Below are 21,158 nucleotides of genomic sequence, written 5' to 3'. Positions count from 1 at the left end.
AAGGAGGCCTGACGGGTGTTTATTTGACTTTACTGTAGAGGGAAAGAGTTGGCATAGTTGGGCTGTGTTTATATATTTTACATCATATAAATCAAGTTTTAATAGCTTGCTTCTCTAATCCAAAGCTCTAAATTAGACATTTTTAACTATATAAATACATTACTATCTTTGAATAGTACTCCCATCTTCAACCTCATTCATATGCAATGATAAAAAAAGATTATATTTCTATTCCTCTTCTGTAAGTACTTCTGAGAATGTTAAGCGTAATAAAAATCAAATAGAGAAGGCAGGAAGTAATGTTCTTGTTCACTTTCACTATGAGGCTGGAAGGTCAGTTGTACATCCTTAAATCCCATTAGTGGCCATTAAGATGGATTGAAGAGATTGAGCTTTGTTCAAGCATCAAGCAGTTGTGTCATTTTGTCCATCTCATTCTCTTTCATTACTACTGATATCTACAAAATAATCTGATGTAAATCAATGTCAGAACATTCTTTATTTGTTACCTAAAAAGCAGTGCGATTGCCTTTCTTACTGCCTCATGTGTCCCTACGAGCTGCATGGATCAAAGCTGTCACTCTCTGGTTCTGCATTCATGTGCACGCCTATCTTTCCATATCATATGGAAAGACAGGCCATATTGTGGCATATGATATGATCTGCTGAATAAAAACTTGCCATATTGTGGTGCAAGCCACCGCCTTATCTCTACAGTGGCTTGCTTTTGTTCTCAGATGTTTGAACTTTATGAAATTGGAAAAAGAACAATGCTGCGCTGAATAATCACATGCCGGATTCAATAGCTGCTTGTGGTGAAATTAAATCCCTTTTAGAGAACAAACAATAACATTGATATTCGCAGCGAGTGAAAAGTATTTCCTTAATGAGTTGACATTATATAACCACCAGAGGAATGAAACAATCTGTAAACTGTGTGTGTGTGTGTGTGTGTGTGTGTGTGTGTGTGTGTGTGTGTGTGTGTGTGTGTGTGTGTGTGTGTGTGTGTGTGTATGTTTTGCATGAAGACAGAGCTAGAAAGTAAGGAAGGGGGTTGGTAGTAGCGACAGTGAAAGTGCATTAATCAGATTTTAAAAGCATGTTCAGCAGTACAGTACATTTAGAGTCACTGTGTGTGTGTGTGTGTGTGTGTGTGTGTGTGTGTGTGTGTGTTTCAGAATCTGCCTACGCTGAGTTACAGCACAATGCTGCAATGCACACATCATTAAATACCGATTCCTGCCGAGTAAAAGGTCCATTATCAAACACTATGCTTCATTTACTTCCCAGTGAATGCATCAGAACAGCCAAGCCAGGTACGTACGACCCTGAACGATAAATGTGTCATCACTTATTTTACAAAAGTAACATATTAAAAAAGGTATGAAGCCAGTGATTCATCTCCTCTACAACATGTCCATCATTTTAAAGGTTTCCAAGGACAGATGACTTCTAAACGCACAAAGAAACAATCCTACCTCTGCAGAGATGCGTCTGTTCCCTCTGTTTCGAAGGCACACACCCGTGGGCGACTGCACTTCGTCGGAGGAAGTCCCCGACGCCTGGTCACTCTCCCCGTCGGACCCCATCTTCAGGTTCTCATGGACGATATCTGGAGCATGCGGGATAAGAGTTTGAGTTTGACAGATGGAGCAGGTCTGAGGAAACAGGGCAGGGCTCAACACTGGGCAGGAAAGAAAAACACTCTTGGACACTTTTACGAGCGCCTCTGTTCTTATCTTGTTTCTAGTTGTGTCGAGGAGAAGATTTAAACGCAGCAAGTGTATCAGGTTTTATGAAGTTTGACTGATAGATTTAATTTGTTTCTTTGCCACAGGGCCTTACAAGACAAACCCACACATCACACTGTAATCTTCCAATGCCTAAACAAACTCCATTTCCTCCAGGTTTTTTGCTTATGGCAGTGTTAACATTTTTAATATTGGATCTGGATTGCAAAATCACGCTGCTGGTTTGATGGAAGTGTTCAAACACATAAAAGCTTTGGTCACATTTCGTAACAAATGGTTTATTGTTTGACTGGATGTAACACAGGAAGGATTGTACCGCTGCTTATGTGCGTGTCTGCACTAATATAGGCCTCTGGCACATAACATATCGCTGTGTGTGAGGCTCAGCTGACAGTAGAAATGTACAAATAATAAAATAAAAAGATTTGACATGCAGTCAAATGAGGATATCTTGCATGTGGACTTTGAATCTAGAGGTTTCACTCATTGAAAAACTAAATCAAACGTATCCACTGTAGCAACTTCTATACAGATCCTACCAATTGACACACAATACATTTCCTGTGCTAAACCTCTGTTAAAAGTCAAAGAAAAGATACATATCTAATGCGATCACAGCGTGTTTGTGAGTGAGTTATTGAATAAGTTAGCGTGTATGTGTGTCTTACCGAGGCGGCTGCCGTTGCGAGGCATGACCATGAGAGAGCCCAGACCTCCTCCGATGACGCTCTGAGGCCGTCGCAGCGGCGGCTTTTTAAAGGAGCCCGTGTACTGGTGCAGGAAGGAGTGCACACTGTGGGCGGAGGGAGGACGACCGTTCCTCACTATGGGCTCTGCAGAACAAGAAAATACATATCTGATCATGAATGACTGAGCCTGCCTGAGACTAAATCAATGTGAACATTTTCTTTTTCAGTTTTTGCCTCAGAGTGTATGACATGGCTCCATTTTCCAAGTATTCGCCAATCTCAGTAATCATCAATCATAATGTAGCAATCTGAAAGTTCATAAAAAGGGCCTCTATTTTGCATTTTGGGTGTTCCCTTTCCTGTAGTGTGCATGTAAATGGTTTGCAAAGGCTGAAATCCCAAAGTTCCCCCTGCCGGAAACGCTTGTGACACTATATTAGGGAACACTTGTGCTTCTGTTGGCTAGCACTCCAAGGCATTGTTTGTGATAGGCTTAGGGGCGGGACATCTCCAAGTGGTTGACCAATCACAACAGAGCCGGCCAGCTAACCAATCAGAGCAGACCAGGCACTGGTTTCAGACAGAGGGTGAAAAGAGGTGCTGCAGCACAGGCAGTATGAGAAAAATAAAGAGCTTTTTGAACATTAAAGTATGGAGGCATGTCACAGTAGAGACACTAAATATAAAGATGAGCCGGAAAGTGCGCATAAAAAGGGCCCCTTTAATTTTGTTGTATAAATGTAAGGAGATTTAAAACATTTTGCAGACTAAAAGCTTTTTGTTGCACCAACTATTACTGCGCTTACATAGCATAACACCAAACGGCATAAAATTCCCTGCGTTACATAAGAGATTCAAACTTGTAATCTACTGATGCATAGATGTGCATGTTATATCAGTTAACTGCTGTCATACTATTTCACATTGAGTTGTGTTTCTGAAAATGGGTGGAAACAAGAACGCATTTTCTTTTCTGACAACTCTGAAAACCAACTGAAAGAAATGGGGACAAAAAAACTGTGGAAAATTGAGATGATATCATTTAAGAATTATACAATTGTATAAAAAAGATGATTCTACCGAAAGAACAGACTCAATAAATGTTATATAACTTGTTGTATTCTTTATTTATGGAGGGGTTTGGTTCATGAATTCTTTATTAAAGAGTCTATTTGTTTTTGACTAAATACGTTGTTTTTCCTATCTGTGATGCAACAACATTATTTGTAGAATGGTTAATGGCTTAAAGTATGTTTCAAGACTTTAAAGCATATTTGGATAATATTGTGAATCATAAATGATTTTGGCCAGGATAATCTTGACATGAATGTTCATATTGTACCATGTCTAGAGCAATATTATCTTTTTGTGTTTTGATTTCTCCAGAACATCACATTCCTGCCACTGACACAAAGGTTACCTGATTATAAACAGAGCTGTTCTCTCATCCAGTGTGACCCTTATACTGTAAATATCCAATATCAGAAGTAGAGAAGGGAGAGACTTGAGTCTGTAAATATAAAAAAAGTCTTGTATAATCAGCAGCAGTGTATTTTGGCTGGAATAAAAGGGTGTTAAACTGCCTGACAGAGGAGCGGTTGTCTTGAACCGAGAATGGAGCTGACAGAGGTGAAAGATTTATTCTGTACCGAGTAGCACTAACTAAAACACCAACTGTGAAAGTGGGGAGGAAATGGAGCCGGGACAGAGGGATACTCTAAGAGCTGAAACAAGAGCAGCGAATATTATGAGGAGACATGTATAGACTAACAAAAAAGAAAAACAGGCACATTCATTGGTTTGTCTCTGGAACGGGGTAAGATAGAAAGATATTTTGACTTTATACGTGCTATAGCTTAATAAGGTTTTAGCTTCAATGTTATGGAACACTGATGGTTGTTCTTTACCCCATCAGATGAAATATCCAATCTCTCCTCTGTAGTTACTTTATCCAATATCATTTTCGTGATTAATTCCCCAGGAATTGTATTGTAGATAAAAAAAAGTACCTCATTGACCCTAACCCTAATCCCTAAAGAACAGATCAGTGCAAATGACAAACGAGGAATCATGCTAACTGTGAATTGAGTTTACTTTGTCCTTTACCCTATCCTAATTGACTTTAAATCCCAAACATGATAAGAGTAGAAAATGCTCAGTGTGAATTTATAACCTATCTTTTGTTAAAGTGAGTCTTTTGTCAGTTCTAGTTTTTCCTTTCACATTTCACATTTCACAATGTTGCGGTTTGTATTATTTTATAATAAAAGGTCAAATTTAGTTTTTTGTTGGATGGTGTGCAATCGTACATTTCTTTGTATCTTTATTAATGGACTTTTAAGTGTCTGGGCTAAGGTCAAAATAAAAAATAATAAGATGTTGATGTTTTTCATTCATAGAATTTAGAAAGACAACACTAAGATTTAGATGCACTCACTGATGTCTTGCTGGCCTCGTTTTGAATTTGTTTTTCTAGCACAACAACAGATGACTGAATGTGCTCCACTTCACTGAGACATCACAGCAACCCTTCCCACACGAGATTAGATAAATGCACCCCTGACTGGGCTGTCATCAACCATCGCCTCTGATTCTCAAGCTTGAAAAACAAGGCGACTGCTCTGTCAAATGGCTCTTAAACCCGTATAAAACTGGGGCAAGAAATAAAAACTGTAGTTGTCGAGTAATGCTAATAATTCATACTTAATAAGATCACAGAAGGTTTAAGAGGAAGCAATCCAGGTCACCATCTGAAAGCGCCTTCTGATTTGTTTGGCTGCTAGTTTTCAGGGTCAATAACTCTCAGTGCATCTTTTAGATTGAAATCATATTGACAAAAATTAAGCTCACAAGGTCCAGGCTGCCCTTTCAAGCTGATTCAGGGAGCTGTGGGCGTGTGAGTCTTGTTAAGCTTTTAAAACAGATTTCACTACGTAACAGTTTTGTAAGAGCAGATGTCAAAAGTTTGGAACATTTGGCGTGTCCTATATCAAAAGCCATTTCATCAATGTGTTGTTTTTTGTTGCACACAACCTTTCTACAGCAATGAGGCATTTCCTAGATTTCCTGTAAAAACAGACAAATACACAGCCTCCATGTAACATCCAGTCCCTTATGCCACCTCTCCCTTATCTCAGTGCAGCTGCTTCTGTTGCTGCAGGCCTGAGTTATACGCGTTACATAATCAGATCAGGACCAAAACGCTTTCCCCAATCCCAGAGTTCAGATCACATCTCATCTGGCCACTCGTTCCGTCTCCTCTCTCCCCTACTTACTGTTTCACAGGCTGCTAAAATCCCCTCTCTCACACACACACATATATATACACACACAAAAACAACAGGATTCTGTGTCCCTGGCACCAAGCACAGAACACTCTGGCCAAACGTGGTGTTAATCACTACACAAAAAGCTCTTTAGAAAAGCCCAGTTAGTTCTCAGAGGGATGTGGGGAGGGGAGGGAGGACTTGGACGATCTGATGGATTGAAGAAGGGGAAACAAACTTCTCACTTGGACAAAAGACAAGAGAGACAGGCCTGAAAGAAGCTTTTGGGGGGATGTTGGGGACTCTGGGTGGTCAAAGGAGAGGAAGAAGAGCTGAAAGATGAAAAAAAAGGAGGAAAAACAAGCGGAAAAATGCATCAAGATGCCTGGCTGGTTTCACCAAGTCATCCAAGTTGCCGTGGCAATGTCATGGAAACTCTAGAATGTTTCCAGATCCTGGGAGCCATGGCAACAACGTGGTAAGAGCTCGGAGTCGCGCTCCCTCACTGCGGCAGGTTTGTGAATATCAGCAGAGATAAGCTGCTGCTGCGCCACTCCGTTCTGATTTTAACACCTCGGAGGCCACAACCTTCAGAGGGATCAAGATTAACGATGTAACCAACATCAATATCTGCGGCTGAGAAACAGTGTGTGTGTCTACAGGAGCATAAATAAAGAGTTGAGTCCGAAAAAAAAGTTATATCTGTAAATGTCTGTAAATTAACTTTCTAAAAAGGTCATAGTTAAGTGACTAGCAGTTTAAAGGGGCCCTAATTTTCAGGTGTATATGTGGTCCTTCTACTGTGACATGTTTACATACTTTAATATTCAAAAAATGTCTTTATTTTTCTGATACTGCCTGTACCACCTCTTTTCACCCTCTGTCTGAAATCAGAGCCCTGTCACCACAGCCACTTAGAGATGTCCCGCCCCTTAACCGATCACATACAACATGTTAGAGCACTAGCAAATAGAAATGCAAGAGTTACATGATGTCACTATGTTACAGGACTAAAAGGACTCCAATAGACGCTTTTCAGGCAGAGGGGGAGAGTGTGTGGGAGAGAAACTCCCTCAGGAGAGAACTTTGGGATTTTAGACTTTGCATGCATAAAACCCTTTATAACACACTACAGGAAAGGGAGACCGATCAGAATAAAATAATAGTTTCCCTTTACTAAATAGTCTTTGGGCAGAATTGGTGGTAAGCCATAAACTCCAAGGTGCTTGTTATTAAGAAATGTCGAGTCATGTGTATCGCCTAACAGTGAACCTTAGCATAGATTAGACTTTGTAGTAACCTGAAACATATTCAGCAGTTAAGATCAGTCCACTTTCACATTCTCAGTCAGTATTGGAGACAGTTTGGACTTGGATAAAAGGGGTACAAAAATACATCCATTACATTTAGGGAACTAAATCCAATTTGAGACACCTTAATACAAAACAGGCTGAAAATCTAATGTGACACCTACGTTGCTAATTGAATTGGGAGGGATGAAACCCTCTTTAATGGTCACACATGCAGAGCACACAGCACACACAGTGAAATGTGTGTCCTAGTACCAGGAGTCTAGTACTAGATGGTAATTGTTAGAATACAGTGTCCTTTCTTCACAAAAAAATAATCCATTGCAGGTTTCTTCTTCTAACCACATCATTTTCCAACTCATTCTCCAGTCGCACCAGTAGCCAAACATCATGTGAGCTTTGCAGATTACCCATTAATAATCCTCTACACTAAATATAGTCTTCGGGCACAAATAGGTCAAGGACTGAAGTAAACCATGAAGGTGCGTTCAGTCAAAAATATTCAATAATTCAGCTTGAACTTCTATTGGAGTATCACAGCGAGGCGAAGCATAGATTAGCTTTGTATTCTCCTATAATACCACCTTAAAGTGGACCCATCATGCTATTTTTAGGCAATAGCATAGGTCTCAGATATAGAAAAATATATAAAAAACATGTCTATGAAGTGTTTTGCTCAAAATACCAAACAGATCAACCATTCTAGCCATGCCTCATATCCCTCTATTTCACTTCCTGTTTCAAAAGTGCTGATTTTGGGTATAAAGCTTTAAAAAAAAAATTATAACAAAAACAGGAGGGGGCTTAGTTTATGAGGGAGATTCTATTGGCAGATACAGTGATGAAATGCCATATCATGGATTATCAAGGATTATTTCTGAAACAGTATGGAGCTCAAAGGCTTTCTCTCTTGCCGGTTATACCACAAGGTGAGTTCTTTTTTATGTCCTGCTTCTTCACACACATGCTCTGTGCAGTACAGGTTAGCTCTGAGTGTTAGCGATGCTAATGTAAACATGCACCGACCATATTACGTCCAAAACAGTCGGGCATTGTTTCTGATAGGGCCGTGGGTGTAAAGCCAGTAGGGCTGTCCCGAATACCATTTTTCGGGCTCCGGATATTCGGTAGTAATCAGCAGCGAATATTCGTTCCGCGCGGGGGGGGGAACCCGAATAGTACTCCAACGAACGAATATTCTGGTACAACCCTAAAAGCCAGCCTACATTTCCGATATTACGTCATATCGGACGCAAACCTGGATCAGCTCCGTTGTAGCCCCATTGTAGCCCCGTTTTTAGAAATGTGGGTACGGAGGAAAAGAGAGAGGGTTTTATTTTCTGACGCTGCGTGAGTTCCCTGACACACCGGGGACACATATTTATGTATAAAAGACATACAAAAAGTGCATTTTGCATGATAGGTCCCCTTTAAGGTTGACATGTACGGTTTAAAGTAATTAACAACTGGATTGCAATGTTATCGCCATGTCATTAAACCCTATATGACTGCCAAATGTTTTACTTTAACAGCTTAACAGCTTGTGGCTTCAGCCACAGATGCCATGTCTAAAAGGACTTATGATGCAGAGTTTTGCATCAAATTGTAAAACGTTGGCTCGTAGGTGTCGTATCATTTAGAGGCATTTGCCAAATTGATTAAAGTTTAAAAACAAAGATAAATTCTCCAGGAGAACGGTGCGTATAGTGTTCAAGAGCTTGATGAAACTGTTATGAAACATTTCATGGGCAATGAAACCTAGTACTGTTTCTCATACACAGAAACGTTTACAAATTGCTTCTAAAACTCACCGCTGTCTTTCAGTCCGTTCTCTTCGATGGTCATCTGCTCTGCCAGCTCGGACAGCGACTCGTCGATGGTGTGGCTGCCTCGTAACGACTGGGAAAGACGCCGCTTGAACCTCTTCATTTTCTCCATTGAGCTCTCAGGAAGGGGAGGCCTGAGGACGACACATAAAACAAGACATACGTGAGTTGTGATGTAAGACACAACAAGAACAGATACAGCTTGTTTTAGTTACGGAACAGTACCACCATTATCTGTAGTGTTGCAGGCCTTGACATTTCGATGACTGTAATGTAATGTGCCTTTAATTCAAAAGTATACACCTCACCCGCCTACAGCGATGTTTCACAACCCCAGAGCCAAAGTGAAATCAAAGACGTTGTGAGATCACCGGGAATCTGACGGGGCGAACAATGCCACAAACATCTTCGCACTCTGACACTAATTATGACTCAGCTCATTCGGGCACATTGCTTTACATTCCTGCCCCTGTGAAAACATGACGAGCTGGTGAGAGATTCTTACGGGTGAGTACGGTCTTTGGCACAGCGGACTGTAAAAGCAAATCCTAAACCCGGGGGATTTGCTGCTGAATGGAGCAGGACGAGCTCGGGCCGCATTGAGTCCACATTACACATTCCAGCCGCATTCACTGTGTACATGAGAGTAACCTCTGATGAGAGCCCCAGACAGTGTGTGTGAGGGAGAATTCGCCATCAAAACTATATCAAATCAAGACATCAACATATATGTCAATGTTTGGCAGATCACAAGCAGCCTCTCCCTGTAACCTCGATACAGAGAGATCATGACTCCTCTACTCCTGCAGATCTGGACATGTGTCAGTCTGAGACGATGATGAGTAAAGCCAGACATGACAACACATGAGTAGCTCCTCAGGGCATTTCCCTACTGACAGCCTTTTGTTTTCCAAATATCTTTCATAACCTGAATTCGGTCTAGAGACGCAACAACAAATAATGAGAACATATACCGGAACAGGGAACGGCTTGAAATTAAAGACTGCCCTTAAATGCTTGACTCATCAGGTAAAGGGAAGTTAATTTAAAATAATTCTTCCATGGCTATGCAATACTTTTTGGTCGCTGTCATTTTGCTTTCTGTTCTTACTGGCTACAAAAAGATGTATGATGTAAATACCAGTGATGGAGGATAAAATCCACCGTCTGTGAAAAAGTGCATTCAAAGTTCAACTAGGGATACATGACAAATCAAGTTGGGAACTTCCAAAGTCACAGCCTTTATAGAAAGACATTCCCTCTTTGTGCTTCTCCACACATTTTGTTGCATAGCTCATCTCAAACTAAAAAGTTAAATACCTATTTAATGTTTGTAACTAAGAAAGTGAAATCCTCATATAATCTTCAGCTTAACGTAAGAATGTATTTTTGCAAAGAGAGAGTACTGTTCCTCATCACTTCCATTGGAATTGCAGTGGGTAGGAATCTATTTTTGTCACAAAAGCTACAAAAACCCAACAAAACAGAATAAGAGCAAGACAGACAACAACATTTTATCATCAAGGCTACTCGCAAGGGTTTGGGTTTTTTCTTACAATAACACATTTCACAAACTAGTTCCCAGAGCCATGTCAATGAATAGCTCACAACCCATACACATTACAAAATATTAAAATGGAGAAAAGCAGGTCCTCACTTTTGAGAAGCTGGAAAAGAAAGATTTTTGCTTCAAAAACAACTTAAATGGTTAAAAGTGTTTTGTTGATTGTTGCAGTGGGAATGGGAGAAGCATCAGCCCAAACAGGCAAATCAGATTTGACCTGAAGATTGGTGGAAAAGTCAGAAAACATGACAAAATCAGTAAACAAAACATGGCGTCATGAATTGAAATCTTTAAAAATTTGACATAAACAGACGTTATACATCTGTTTGTTAAAAGGATTCGACAGAGGCACGGACTATTTCACACCCCAGAAACTCTACGTTTAGAGCAAACGTTTGCAAACAGAGTTTTAATTATCCAAAAGTCTGCCCCCATTCCTTCACACAGCAAATAGCAGCCGCGTGGCATAAGGCCAAAGCAAACTGGGACAGTGCAAAGCAAAATATTATACCATCGATCATGAGAACTTAAACTTCAGAAATTCACAGCTTCAGATAGCAGTCTGACTTGAACACCCAACAATCAAGTAACATGACATTGAAATGCATCCAGGGGCATCTTGTTGGGTGAGTGTTCTTAGCGGAGTACCATGTATGCAACATTTCTGGTTTGATTCTGCCAACAATGTGACAACATCAAAGATTAATGTGGCAAAAAGAGTCACAGGGGTCCGTACAAGAGATGGAGAAATCGTCTTGTGTTCGTTTCTACATACTGCCCTTTTGTGCTCTAAGTCAAGAAAGAATCAATGTAATTATCCCAGAAGCTGCGACGAGGTAGAATGTGAAGCGGACTGTCAGAGCAGCTTCACATCAGTCGCCTCATGACACATCAGCTGCAGCGTGAGGAGCAGTCTGTCGTCTCAAGAACAGCTCGCTGGGTTTCCTACCCACAATCCTGCTGCAGTGTTTCACACAGCCTGCAACATGTGCGCAGCATAAGAAAAGTCAACGTAATCTGGTTTTTTCAACCCATAACTTCACTGATTATTCCACCTTTTGTATTTTAAACATAACATGTATATTTATGCACACTTGAGGGTTAAGATGTAATGAGCAAAGATGGCTAATGTTATACTCCATTGCTCTGAACTGGCTACGACCAACAACACAACAACAAAGAAAATAACAGATTTGCTCACTTATTAAAAATTAAGTTGAGAAGATTATTAACATATTGTGCACATTTCAATTGTGTTGTCAGGTGACCCCGTGTGGTTTTCTCTACTCTAGAGTTTAAATGCCATGCTTATTAAGTCTATGAAGGCAATGTGGCTTTATTTTATCTCCTGATAATTTATTGGCTGCAATTTCATTGTGGACAAAATATTATTATATTTCCTAATACCAGCTCATCATTTATCATCGTAATTTATTTTGCAATGCCTCCCTAGTCTTTACAATAATGGAAACCTTTAAAAATCACAACTGTGCAAGGGTGCTCTGACAGAGACAAGTTTGTCAGAGCTCAGAGTTATGAGTTTGCAAAAAGCTGTTTCCTGCTTTTCTTTCCAAAGCAAGCAACCCACTTGATTTTAACGTATTAGTCAACACTAAATAAATCAGCTACTATTCTGATCAAGTCATGTTCCAGTCATTTAATCAAGTGTCAAAAATGTTTGGACTGTTACTTGGACAACATTTTGAATTCACCTAAGTCTCTTAGAAAGGACTAGGGCGTAGGTTTAATGGAATAATTAAACAAATAATGGACAAATCAATAAAAAATGAACAGTCATTCGTTGTAGCTTTGATACAAATTCACTAAAATGTGTTTCCAAACTTTGGGAAGCGCAAATAAATCAGGATTATCTGGCTCCAGATTTTTTCAAAATGTACAGGACATTCACTGTTGGTTTTTGCAGTAAATCTCCCTTTAGTTTCCATGGCAATATCCAGAATACCCTCTTGAATTATAAATGTATATGGTGGAGATATGAGGGGGCACATTAACATCTCGTAAATCACCGGGATATGACCTACTATCCGGCAGACCGGATACAAATCACTTTCTGGGAGTTTTAATGGAGAATTAATGGCAGCAGTTTAGAGGAGGAGGATGGGGGGGTTTGGGGGATGGGGGGGGGGGGGGGGTGTCCTTTTAGTGTGCACCCATATCCGCTGGCTGTCGTTCCTGCTCTGGGATCCAGTGGTAAGCTTTGGACATGATCCCTGTCCCGAGCCTTATCCCTGCTCCCATAAGTACGCCGGTCTGAGCTCCAGATCTGGGAGGGGGCCAGGGAGGAGGAGGGGATACAGGGGGAGATGGGGGTGTGTTGGGAGGTTACAGCAGAGGGGTCCAAGTACTGCGCTGATTCTGGATTTGTTCCCATGGCAACCCCATTGCTTTTTCCATGTTGTTGGAAATGCAGAGCACGGCAGGAGACTGAATGCATGCTGATTTTCCGTCTCCCACCATATAGCAACCCCACCCCCCCACTCCCGACTGTCTGCATTTGTATCCCCCTTAAACCAGCCATCAATACCCACCATAATACGACTCTCCCCTCAGAGACAAACCGACATCTCCAGCTGTATCTGGCAGTACAGGAGGTAACGGGGGGAGGGGGGGGGGGGGGGACAGCGGAGAGGAGGAGCACTATGGATGCTGCAGTGGTGACAGTAAACATATGCTCCGTATGGATTCTGTCTGTGAGCAAACAGCGATTGCGCTGATGGTGAACGGCGGGCTCCTTAAAAAGGGTAAGAGGTCCCACTGTGCGGAACAACCAACCCCCCACGGCCGCTCTGTAATGCCAAACTCCACGAGCCACCACCGCTGCTGAGGTCTGAGCTTTTGTCCCACTTCTGCTACAAGAACCAATCACACCACGGCCACCATCGCTGCCACAGGGTGTCTGCTGTCTGGGCCACCCCCAGAAACAGAAACAGGAAGAGCAAGATCGCAACCTCTGTGTGACCCCGTACAGGGTTCAGTAAACCAGCTAACGTCACTGCCTTCGGGAGAACGAGGGTCCTAGAAAAACGTCTGCTCCTCTGCCCTCACACACAGAGAACAAGCGTGACTGTTGGCATGATTCACGGGTGAGCTCAGCCTAGAATTTCTAAAGAGCAGCCTTTTCTCATCCCAGCCAAGACAATGAGGACATGATTGAAGGAGCTGGCTCCATTATAGGGCCGTTATATAAAGGCTGCATTGTGCGCAGTAAAAAGTTGGCTCATTTTCGAGAGACGCAGGAGGTAGCTGTTGTGCTGCGTGGTGCTGAGCTTGACAACCAGGCTCCCCCTACGCACTGCAGCAGGTGAGGCATTAATTCTACAGAAAGATGTGTCGAAGAGCAGGTACACCAACAAGTCTCATCAGATTCTCGTATTTTCGTTGCTCTTTCCCAGCCCCACTAACACACACTCTTTCCTCACCCTGCTGCATTCACACTCGTCACACGTGCCACCCGTGTCTGCAGGGCTCAGTGGTGCTGACAGACAGGACAGTGTGTGTGTGTGTGTGTGTGTGTGTGTGTGTGTGTGTGTGTGTGTGTGTGTGTGTGTGTGTGTGTGTGTGAATACAACAGAAGCCTTAGCCAAAGCCCTTGGTCGAAGGAGGAGGCCAAACCAGTGACGCACAGCCACAGATCTCACTGGCAATAAGATTCAACACCAGCTGATTAACACTGCTACCATGGTAACAGCTGCTTGATTGACAGGCCTGCTCCTCTTTAAGCTTCCTGTGGCCCAATACAGCCAGCGGTACACAGCAGATGAACATGTTCAATACTGCAGGTACGTAGCTAGGGTTGTGTATGGTTGTAGATCCTTTGAGGGGGTCAAAACAGGTCACATGCTTATGGAGTATAGCAGATATGATGTGTTTTTGTAGGCCAACCTTAAAGGGGCCCTGTTGTGCTAATTTTCAGCTTTCATATTTGGGGTGTGGGAGAGAAACTCCATCTGTAGGAAACTTTGGGATATTAGCCTTTGCAGACCATTAACATGCACGAAAACCTATATGACCGATACAGGAAACGGAAACCCCCCAAAAAAGCATAATAGGGCCTCTTTAAAGTTTGCAATGAATATTAAAGTCAAGTTTCCATTGGCTTTTGGATTAGAGCATAATAAAACTCTGCAAAACAGTCTTTTTAAATGAACCCCATTTTTATAAATGTTCTGGCGCAAATTCAATCACAAGGAAGAAAGTAACTAACGTTGGGCTATTAATGATCTGCATCACAATAACATAACTACCATAAGCACTACTAAGCTAAGGTCGGAATATATTGTTCCGGTGATAACATTTAGTAGTGTCCTCAAGTCACTTGTTAGCAACCCCATTCTAATCGAAGCTTCAAAATTCACAAGTAGGGTATACACTGAAGTGTTTTATGTTCAGGGAGAGAACATTGAAATGTCTCGAGCTTGTGTTACTGTTAACCACTGACCTTATTACAAGCAATAAACCAAAAATCTTAGGACGAGTGCCGTCTACAACATCTTCTGAGCACAGTAGCAGTCAGCAAGACCTGCCGGACCAAACACTACCAAGAGTAAATGGACCACCAGGATTAGGGGAATAAGAGCTGAGATGGAAGCAAAGCTAAAAAAGCTAGGACTTAAATGTATCCCTCTACCCAGTCTGCTAAGGGTCAATGTGGTCTCAGGAACATAAGATAGCTAAATGAAGACTCTAGCTAACCTAGCAACGTTGGAGAATGTTGTGCCAACATCTTTACAGAGACCAGAGGCCTGTACTACGAATCCAGTTCAACATACCCTGGATATGTTTGAGTTATCTGGCTTAACTAATCCAAAAACAAACGCGATCTCGCTAAACGGTCCTATGACGCTGGTTATCAACTCGGTAACTCAAGCCAGGGTTTCTCTGTCCGGCTGAGTGCTCGTTCACATGAAAGGGGCGGGGTTAGCAACATTTGACCAATCACAAACATGGACACGCGTACTGACAGCGCAGCGTCATACTTGCTGAATGAAAAGAAAACTATAATTTTAGACAAATATGAAGAAGTTAAACTTTAAACATCCATGACTTAAACACTTTATCCAGGATAAAAGCCACATAGCTGCACCTGGAAGGTGAATACAGCTGGTAAAAGAAAAAGTGTTTGAATGCGTACATTAACAGTTTTATGATATCACTGCCCCGTGACACGAGTGGATCTGACTTTAATTACATTTGACTCAAGTGTTTCATCAACTTAATGTATTGCTTAAAATAATACTTATGCTTACAGTATGTGACCCTGTAACGGCCCGTCTACACTACAGGCATCAAAAAATCTTGAAGCTGGGCGTGTCTGAGGCTTGGTGATTTCTCGCGCCCAAGGCGACCAACAACCAATCAAGAATCTCCCGCCCGCCCCCGGCATACAAAGCAATAGCAATGTTAAAACGAAGTAAACTGGATATAAAATCCCCAAACAGGCGAAAACCTACCAGTTTCATCCACTGTCTCTGCCACCTCCCTCCATGCCTCGCTCCTCCGGTTTGTATCCCGGTAGATGAACAGAGACTGATCATACAGCACCGGGTGATTCACTACCGCTATAATGAATTTTCCCTCCATTTTTTTGAATATGAGGAAATGACCTGCGTAGTCTCTCCCAGCATACACGCAGTTTGATTGGCTAGCGCCTGTACTGGCAGATTTGCATACGCGGGATTTGATTGGCTGCTACAACGCGTTGCTGCAGATACACGCTTTACAACATCAGGAAGATACGTCCCCAGCTGACTCAGAAAGCGACTCAGGTTCTGGTCCAGGCTCTCGTCATCTCACGCCTAGACTACTGCAACTCCCTCCTGGCTGGTCTACCTGCATGTGCCATCCGACCTCTGCAGCTCATCCAGAATGCAGCGGCTCGTCTGGTCTTCAACCTTCCTAAATTCTCCCACACCACTCCGCTCCTCCGCTCCCTTCACTGGCTTCCGGTAACTGCTAGAATCCACTTCAAGACACTGGTACTTGCTTACCATGCTGCGAATGGATCTGGCCCTTCGTACATCCAGGACATGGTTAAACCGTACACCCCAGCGCGTGCACTACGCTCTGCATCAGCCAAAAGACTCGTTGCGCCCTCGCTGCGAGGGAGACCCAAGTTCCCATCGGCAAAAACACGTGGGTTTGCTGTCCTGGCTCCAAGATGGTGGAATGAGCTCCCCATTGACATCAGGACGGCAGATAGCTTGCACATCTTCCGGCGCAAACTGAAAACTCATCTCTTTCGACTCCACTTCGAGCGTTAGAATTATTAACGAAGCACTTTTATACTAATAAAGGACTGGCTTACCTAAAGCCAGTTGAGTAGCACTTGGGTCGTCATGGTACCATAGCACCTCCAAGGCGCTAAAAATAAAACTTCAAACATCGCAAAATAAACTGGTCAGACTACTGCTTGACCTTTCATCTAGAACCCACCTCACCTCTGCCCACTTTAACAACCTAGGATGGCTTAGAGTAGACGACAGAGTACAGCTACTTGCAATGGGCCTGGTCTACAAGATCCACTACACCTCTATGGTACCCATGTACATGTCAAAATTCTTCCCAAAGGTCAAGGAATACCATGATCATAACACCAGAGGGAGCTCCACAAATCATGTGAAACCCAGATTTGGTACAAAAAAGGGGGAATACACGTTTCGCAATTATGCCACATCAAGGTGGAACGCTCTTCCCACAACTGTAAAGGAAAGTAAAACTATACTTACCTTCAAAACCTCTCTTAAAGAGCACCTTCGGGGGAGAGCATTGCAAAACTGGCCCCGGTAATGGTACAAATCTCAACCTGTCGTTCAATGGACAGCTCCCCCCCCCCCCCCCCCCCATCTATGTATATACTCGCATTTTAGACTCTGTTACTAACTGTATATCTGTAGACTTGGTATGTCTTAAATGTCCGGTTAGGATGTATTAGAACGAAATCTAAAATGAAAATGGTAAATAAGCAATCTGTATGTAAAAAAACCACCTGTATGTAAATTGTAAATAAGCCATCTGTATGTCAAATATGTCTTATATGTCTTAAATGATATGATGAATTGGAAATGGGGGACCCTGATGTAAACAAGACGAAAGTCTTTCTCTGGTCTGCATCCCCTTAACAATTGTATGTTTTGAGCTGTACTGTACCCAATATACAAGCTGTTAATAAACTTTTCAATCAATCAATCAATCAATCAATGAAATGTTTGGCTCTATGAAACCTGATGTACTTATATGATTCTGTTTTCTTCAAGGTTGTGTCTTCCTGGTCGAATGTACTTATTGTAAGTCGCTTTGGACAAAAGCGTCAGCTAAATGCAATGTAATGTAATGTAATGATGCCAAGCATCGAGCCTCAAAAGTTTAACATTGTTCAACTTTTGATGCCGATAGATGCTCGTGATGCTTGCAAAGCCATGCCATGCTCCCCACAATGCAGTTCGGCGAAGTTTAAAAATCTTCTACGTCACCCCATTAAAATGAATGGGCGAAGCGTTGAAAGCATTTTTCGATGCCTGTAGTGTAGATGGGCCGTTAGTGTTGCACGGCCAGATACGGCTCAAGAAGCTGACTCCGATAAAGAAATACAAGATATATTATGATGTGATATGAATGATAATGGGACACATCCAAGTCAGTGCCGCGGACTGTACGCAATGTTACTTTGATCCGGTTACTTATGTTGTGGCAGATTAAGTAAGCTTTCTTAACGCCAATGTTATATTAGTCAGATTGCTCTGAAGATGGGAGGTGATATTATATTAATTTTCACATTCACACAGTCAGTTGATTTTTGCGGTAGTCTTTCCTGCAACGGCAGTTTTTCTGTATTTATTTTATCCTGTAATATGACTTGATAGCTACGGAGCAGGTTTGCCATTCAGCATAAGTTACCATGGAGATCTACCCCGGTAAGAAGAGAACCAGCGTCGTAGGACCGGAAACCCAGAGTTTACCCTGAAGTTACCTCGCTAAGCAAAAATCCGGCTTCGTAGTACAGGCCTCTGGCTCCATCAGGGCTCCAGATCATGCTGTTGCACTTGAAGAGCGACCGCAGGACATGATATTAGATGATGCGGACACTATGTTTCAATGAATGGTGTGAAAACGTCACAATGGATGGGAATTGTTTCTCCGAGTTTGAATTGTTAAGTCAAAATGTAGGTTATGTTATCTCCCCGACACCAGTGTTTTTGTTACTGCTGTTTACATTCCTTTAAATGCAAATTCCAACAAAGTACTAGACCTACAGGAATGCACTACTCTTTGTTCCATTTGTTTTGTCATGATGTCTTGCTTAGCATAATGGACTAAGCTACAACTGCATTTTGGTTGAGCAACCCTTTGTTGCTTATTGACAATAAATGACTCATGAATCCTTGGTAAACCAGAACCAGATACACACCAGTTGTAGCTTCTTTACAGTGGCTCCCTGTTTGTTTTAAGATTGATGTCAAGGTCCTTTTGATTACCTTTACAGCTCTTCCCGACCTGGCTCCAGACTCTGATACCTTTTAATCCCTTATGAGCCTTTGCAAATGATCATATCCTTGTAGAGGTCTTCTATGTCTTTAACGCTGGAAACTAAGAGGGACAGATCATTTGCAATCAGGACCAGAGGCTTTGGATCGGTCCACAGAAATAATGCCGTCTGATTTTTCTAGCAGCGACACTTTGGACTTCTTTTCTAAGTGCTCTATTAATACATTTTAATTATTTAAAAACACAGAAAAATTACTTTTACTATTTAATTCTATACATAAATGTACACTCACATATTTGTGTGGGCAAATTCTGAGATTAAAAAAAATGTGATGAATAGCATGAAATTAGACTATTCATATGAAACGATCCATATAAAGCACCACTTACACTTCACATGATAACAGCTTATGAATGGGATAAAAAGCCGGCATGATTGTGGCAGATAAGCGCTGTGGACACAGCTGAGATTGCCAGAAAGAGCCGGATATCATCTGGCAGGCAGCACACTTATGTTACTACAATGCAAAACAACTGTCTTTTTTGTAAATGCTCAAAAGGTTTTGTGCTTGGAATAATTTGCAGATACAATGAGGAGGATCAAATAAAACATTTTCAGAAAGGGCCCTGGAAGGTTTACCACTAATAGATTGTGTTATTCTCTCCTCATAAAAACATATATTAAGATTGATTCTCCTAATTTACTCTGGATAAAAAGCAGCATGATTATCACACTGGTGTTTGGCTCATTACGGAGATAATCATCTGATTTGAGTCAAGTCACCTGGCGTACGATTGTGAGCATCACATTAGCATCAGAGAGAGCGACAATTAGCCCCCTCCTCTGCACCCCCAGAAGCTCCTGATAGCTTTTCATGGCTGTGAGAGGGGGAGCAACAGGCCAGGCGGCAGGACGGGGTTATCAGAATATCAGTTTCAGACTGCAAACACAAACAGCTCTCAGTCGCCTTTGTAATAATTTCAGTCTGCCTGCCAGGCACAGTTGATTCTTACACTTTGGTGAAAACCCTGCAGAGAGTAAAGCTGGTATCTTGTTATGGCTGCATGACTTTTTTAGTTGTTTGGTTGAAAAACTATAAAAATAAAAAATGAAACAATGACCAAAACTCTCAGGGATAAATCTTCTATTTACAAATTAAATAATAGTAACCAGATTTAACTTATTAAAAATACTTGTAACAATATTTCAGAGCCTAAAGTCAGAAAACACAAAGATATACATTTTATTGAAACGAAAACAAAGCTAATCGTGACATTTGAGAAGCTAATATTCGGGATGATTGATTATCAAAATTGTTATTAATTAATCCTTTATCAACTAATATTGAATTGATATCTCCATTTGAATTTTTTAAAATGATTGAGGAAACCCTTTTCTTATCCCCTTGTGAGTGCTGCGACACACACAACGCTTTGAATTAAATGGAGAATGGACAGATTCCATTAGGGAGGATCTTATTTTTAGCTGTTGAACATTGGTCTCCTTTCTCAATCCCTGATTAGAAAAACCTACTGAGCCCAGGTAGAGTGGGCCTGAGGGTTTCTAAATTCAGCTAATTAAAAAGCTAAGCCATGGATTAAACATGGTATTTCATTAAACCAGTAAGAACTTAATTATGAACACTGCGGTACATTTTAAATATGTGAAGCAGTGCTGGCTGTAATAATGTTGTTTTGGATGAGTGTGTGTGTGTGTGTGTGTGTGTGTTTCCAAATAAAGACCAGACAAGTGTTCAGACAGCTCCCGCAGATCCTGCCAAGAATGACGGTAAAAAGGGCAATATTTGTCCCTCACCTGTTTCAGACATTAATAGATCAGAAGGCGATCCAGATATGTGGTGTAAGGTATTACAGTAAAACTTGATCAAACAGGTTCTCTGGCCAGCTGGCTCTGAGGCTGCAGGGGTCTTTACTTCCCAGATTCAAACGGAGATAGGGATTCAGGGAGTGGAGGCGGACAAACTTGCAAGCCACAGCATTTGTCTTGTGGGGCGACCGCATGTGAGAGGCCTGAGCTGCATGCCGGGGCCAGAGTTCTTGTGTTAATGCAGCAAAGAAAAGAGGAAGAGTTTTCACGGCTATCTATATAAAGGAGTGGTGCCTGTGACATAGCAGCTGCTCTCCAGAGAGCAGTGACACATTAACCTTCAGCCAGCTGTCTTGGCCTGCCGCTCAAACACACACCCAGAGATAGCACACAGTGTAAGACACACCTTGCTTAAAAATTGC

The 21,158-nt window shown here is 41.8% G+C and overlaps 1 protein-coding gene across 2 annotated transcripts in view; it reads right to left on the bottom strand.

Annotated features, from left to right (window-relative positions):
* Positions 1-21,158, bottom strand: part of LOC117547853 (cyclin-dependent kinase 17) — a 38,090-nt gene that overhangs the window by 13,340 nt on the left and 3,592 nt on the right. For both annotated transcript variants that reach the window (XM_034218739.1, XM_034218738.1), the window contains exons 2-4: positions 8,828-8,976; positions 2,420-2,584; positions 1,479-1,612 (exon numbers count right to left, since the gene is read on the bottom strand). In XM_034218739.1, coding sequence (XP_034074630.1) covers positions 1,479-1,612; positions 2,420-2,584; positions 8,828-8,954 — 426 coding nt within the window. In that variant the 5' untranslated portion in view covers positions 8,955-8,976. The remainder of the gene's footprint in view (positions 1-1,478; positions 1,613-2,419; positions 2,585-8,827; positions 8,977-21,158) is intronic.

The sequence above is a fragment of the Gymnodraco acuticeps genome, unplaced genomic scaffold (genome assembly GCF_902827175.1).
Source record: "Gymnodraco acuticeps unplaced genomic scaffold, fGymAcu1.1, whole genome shotgun sequence".
Taxonomy (NCBI): domain Eukaryota; kingdom Metazoa; phylum Chordata; class Actinopteri; order Perciformes; family Bathydraconidae; genus Gymnodraco; species Gymnodraco acuticeps.
Note: the sequence above shows the minus strand (reverse complement) of the source record. Positions and strands in the feature narration are given on the sequence as shown.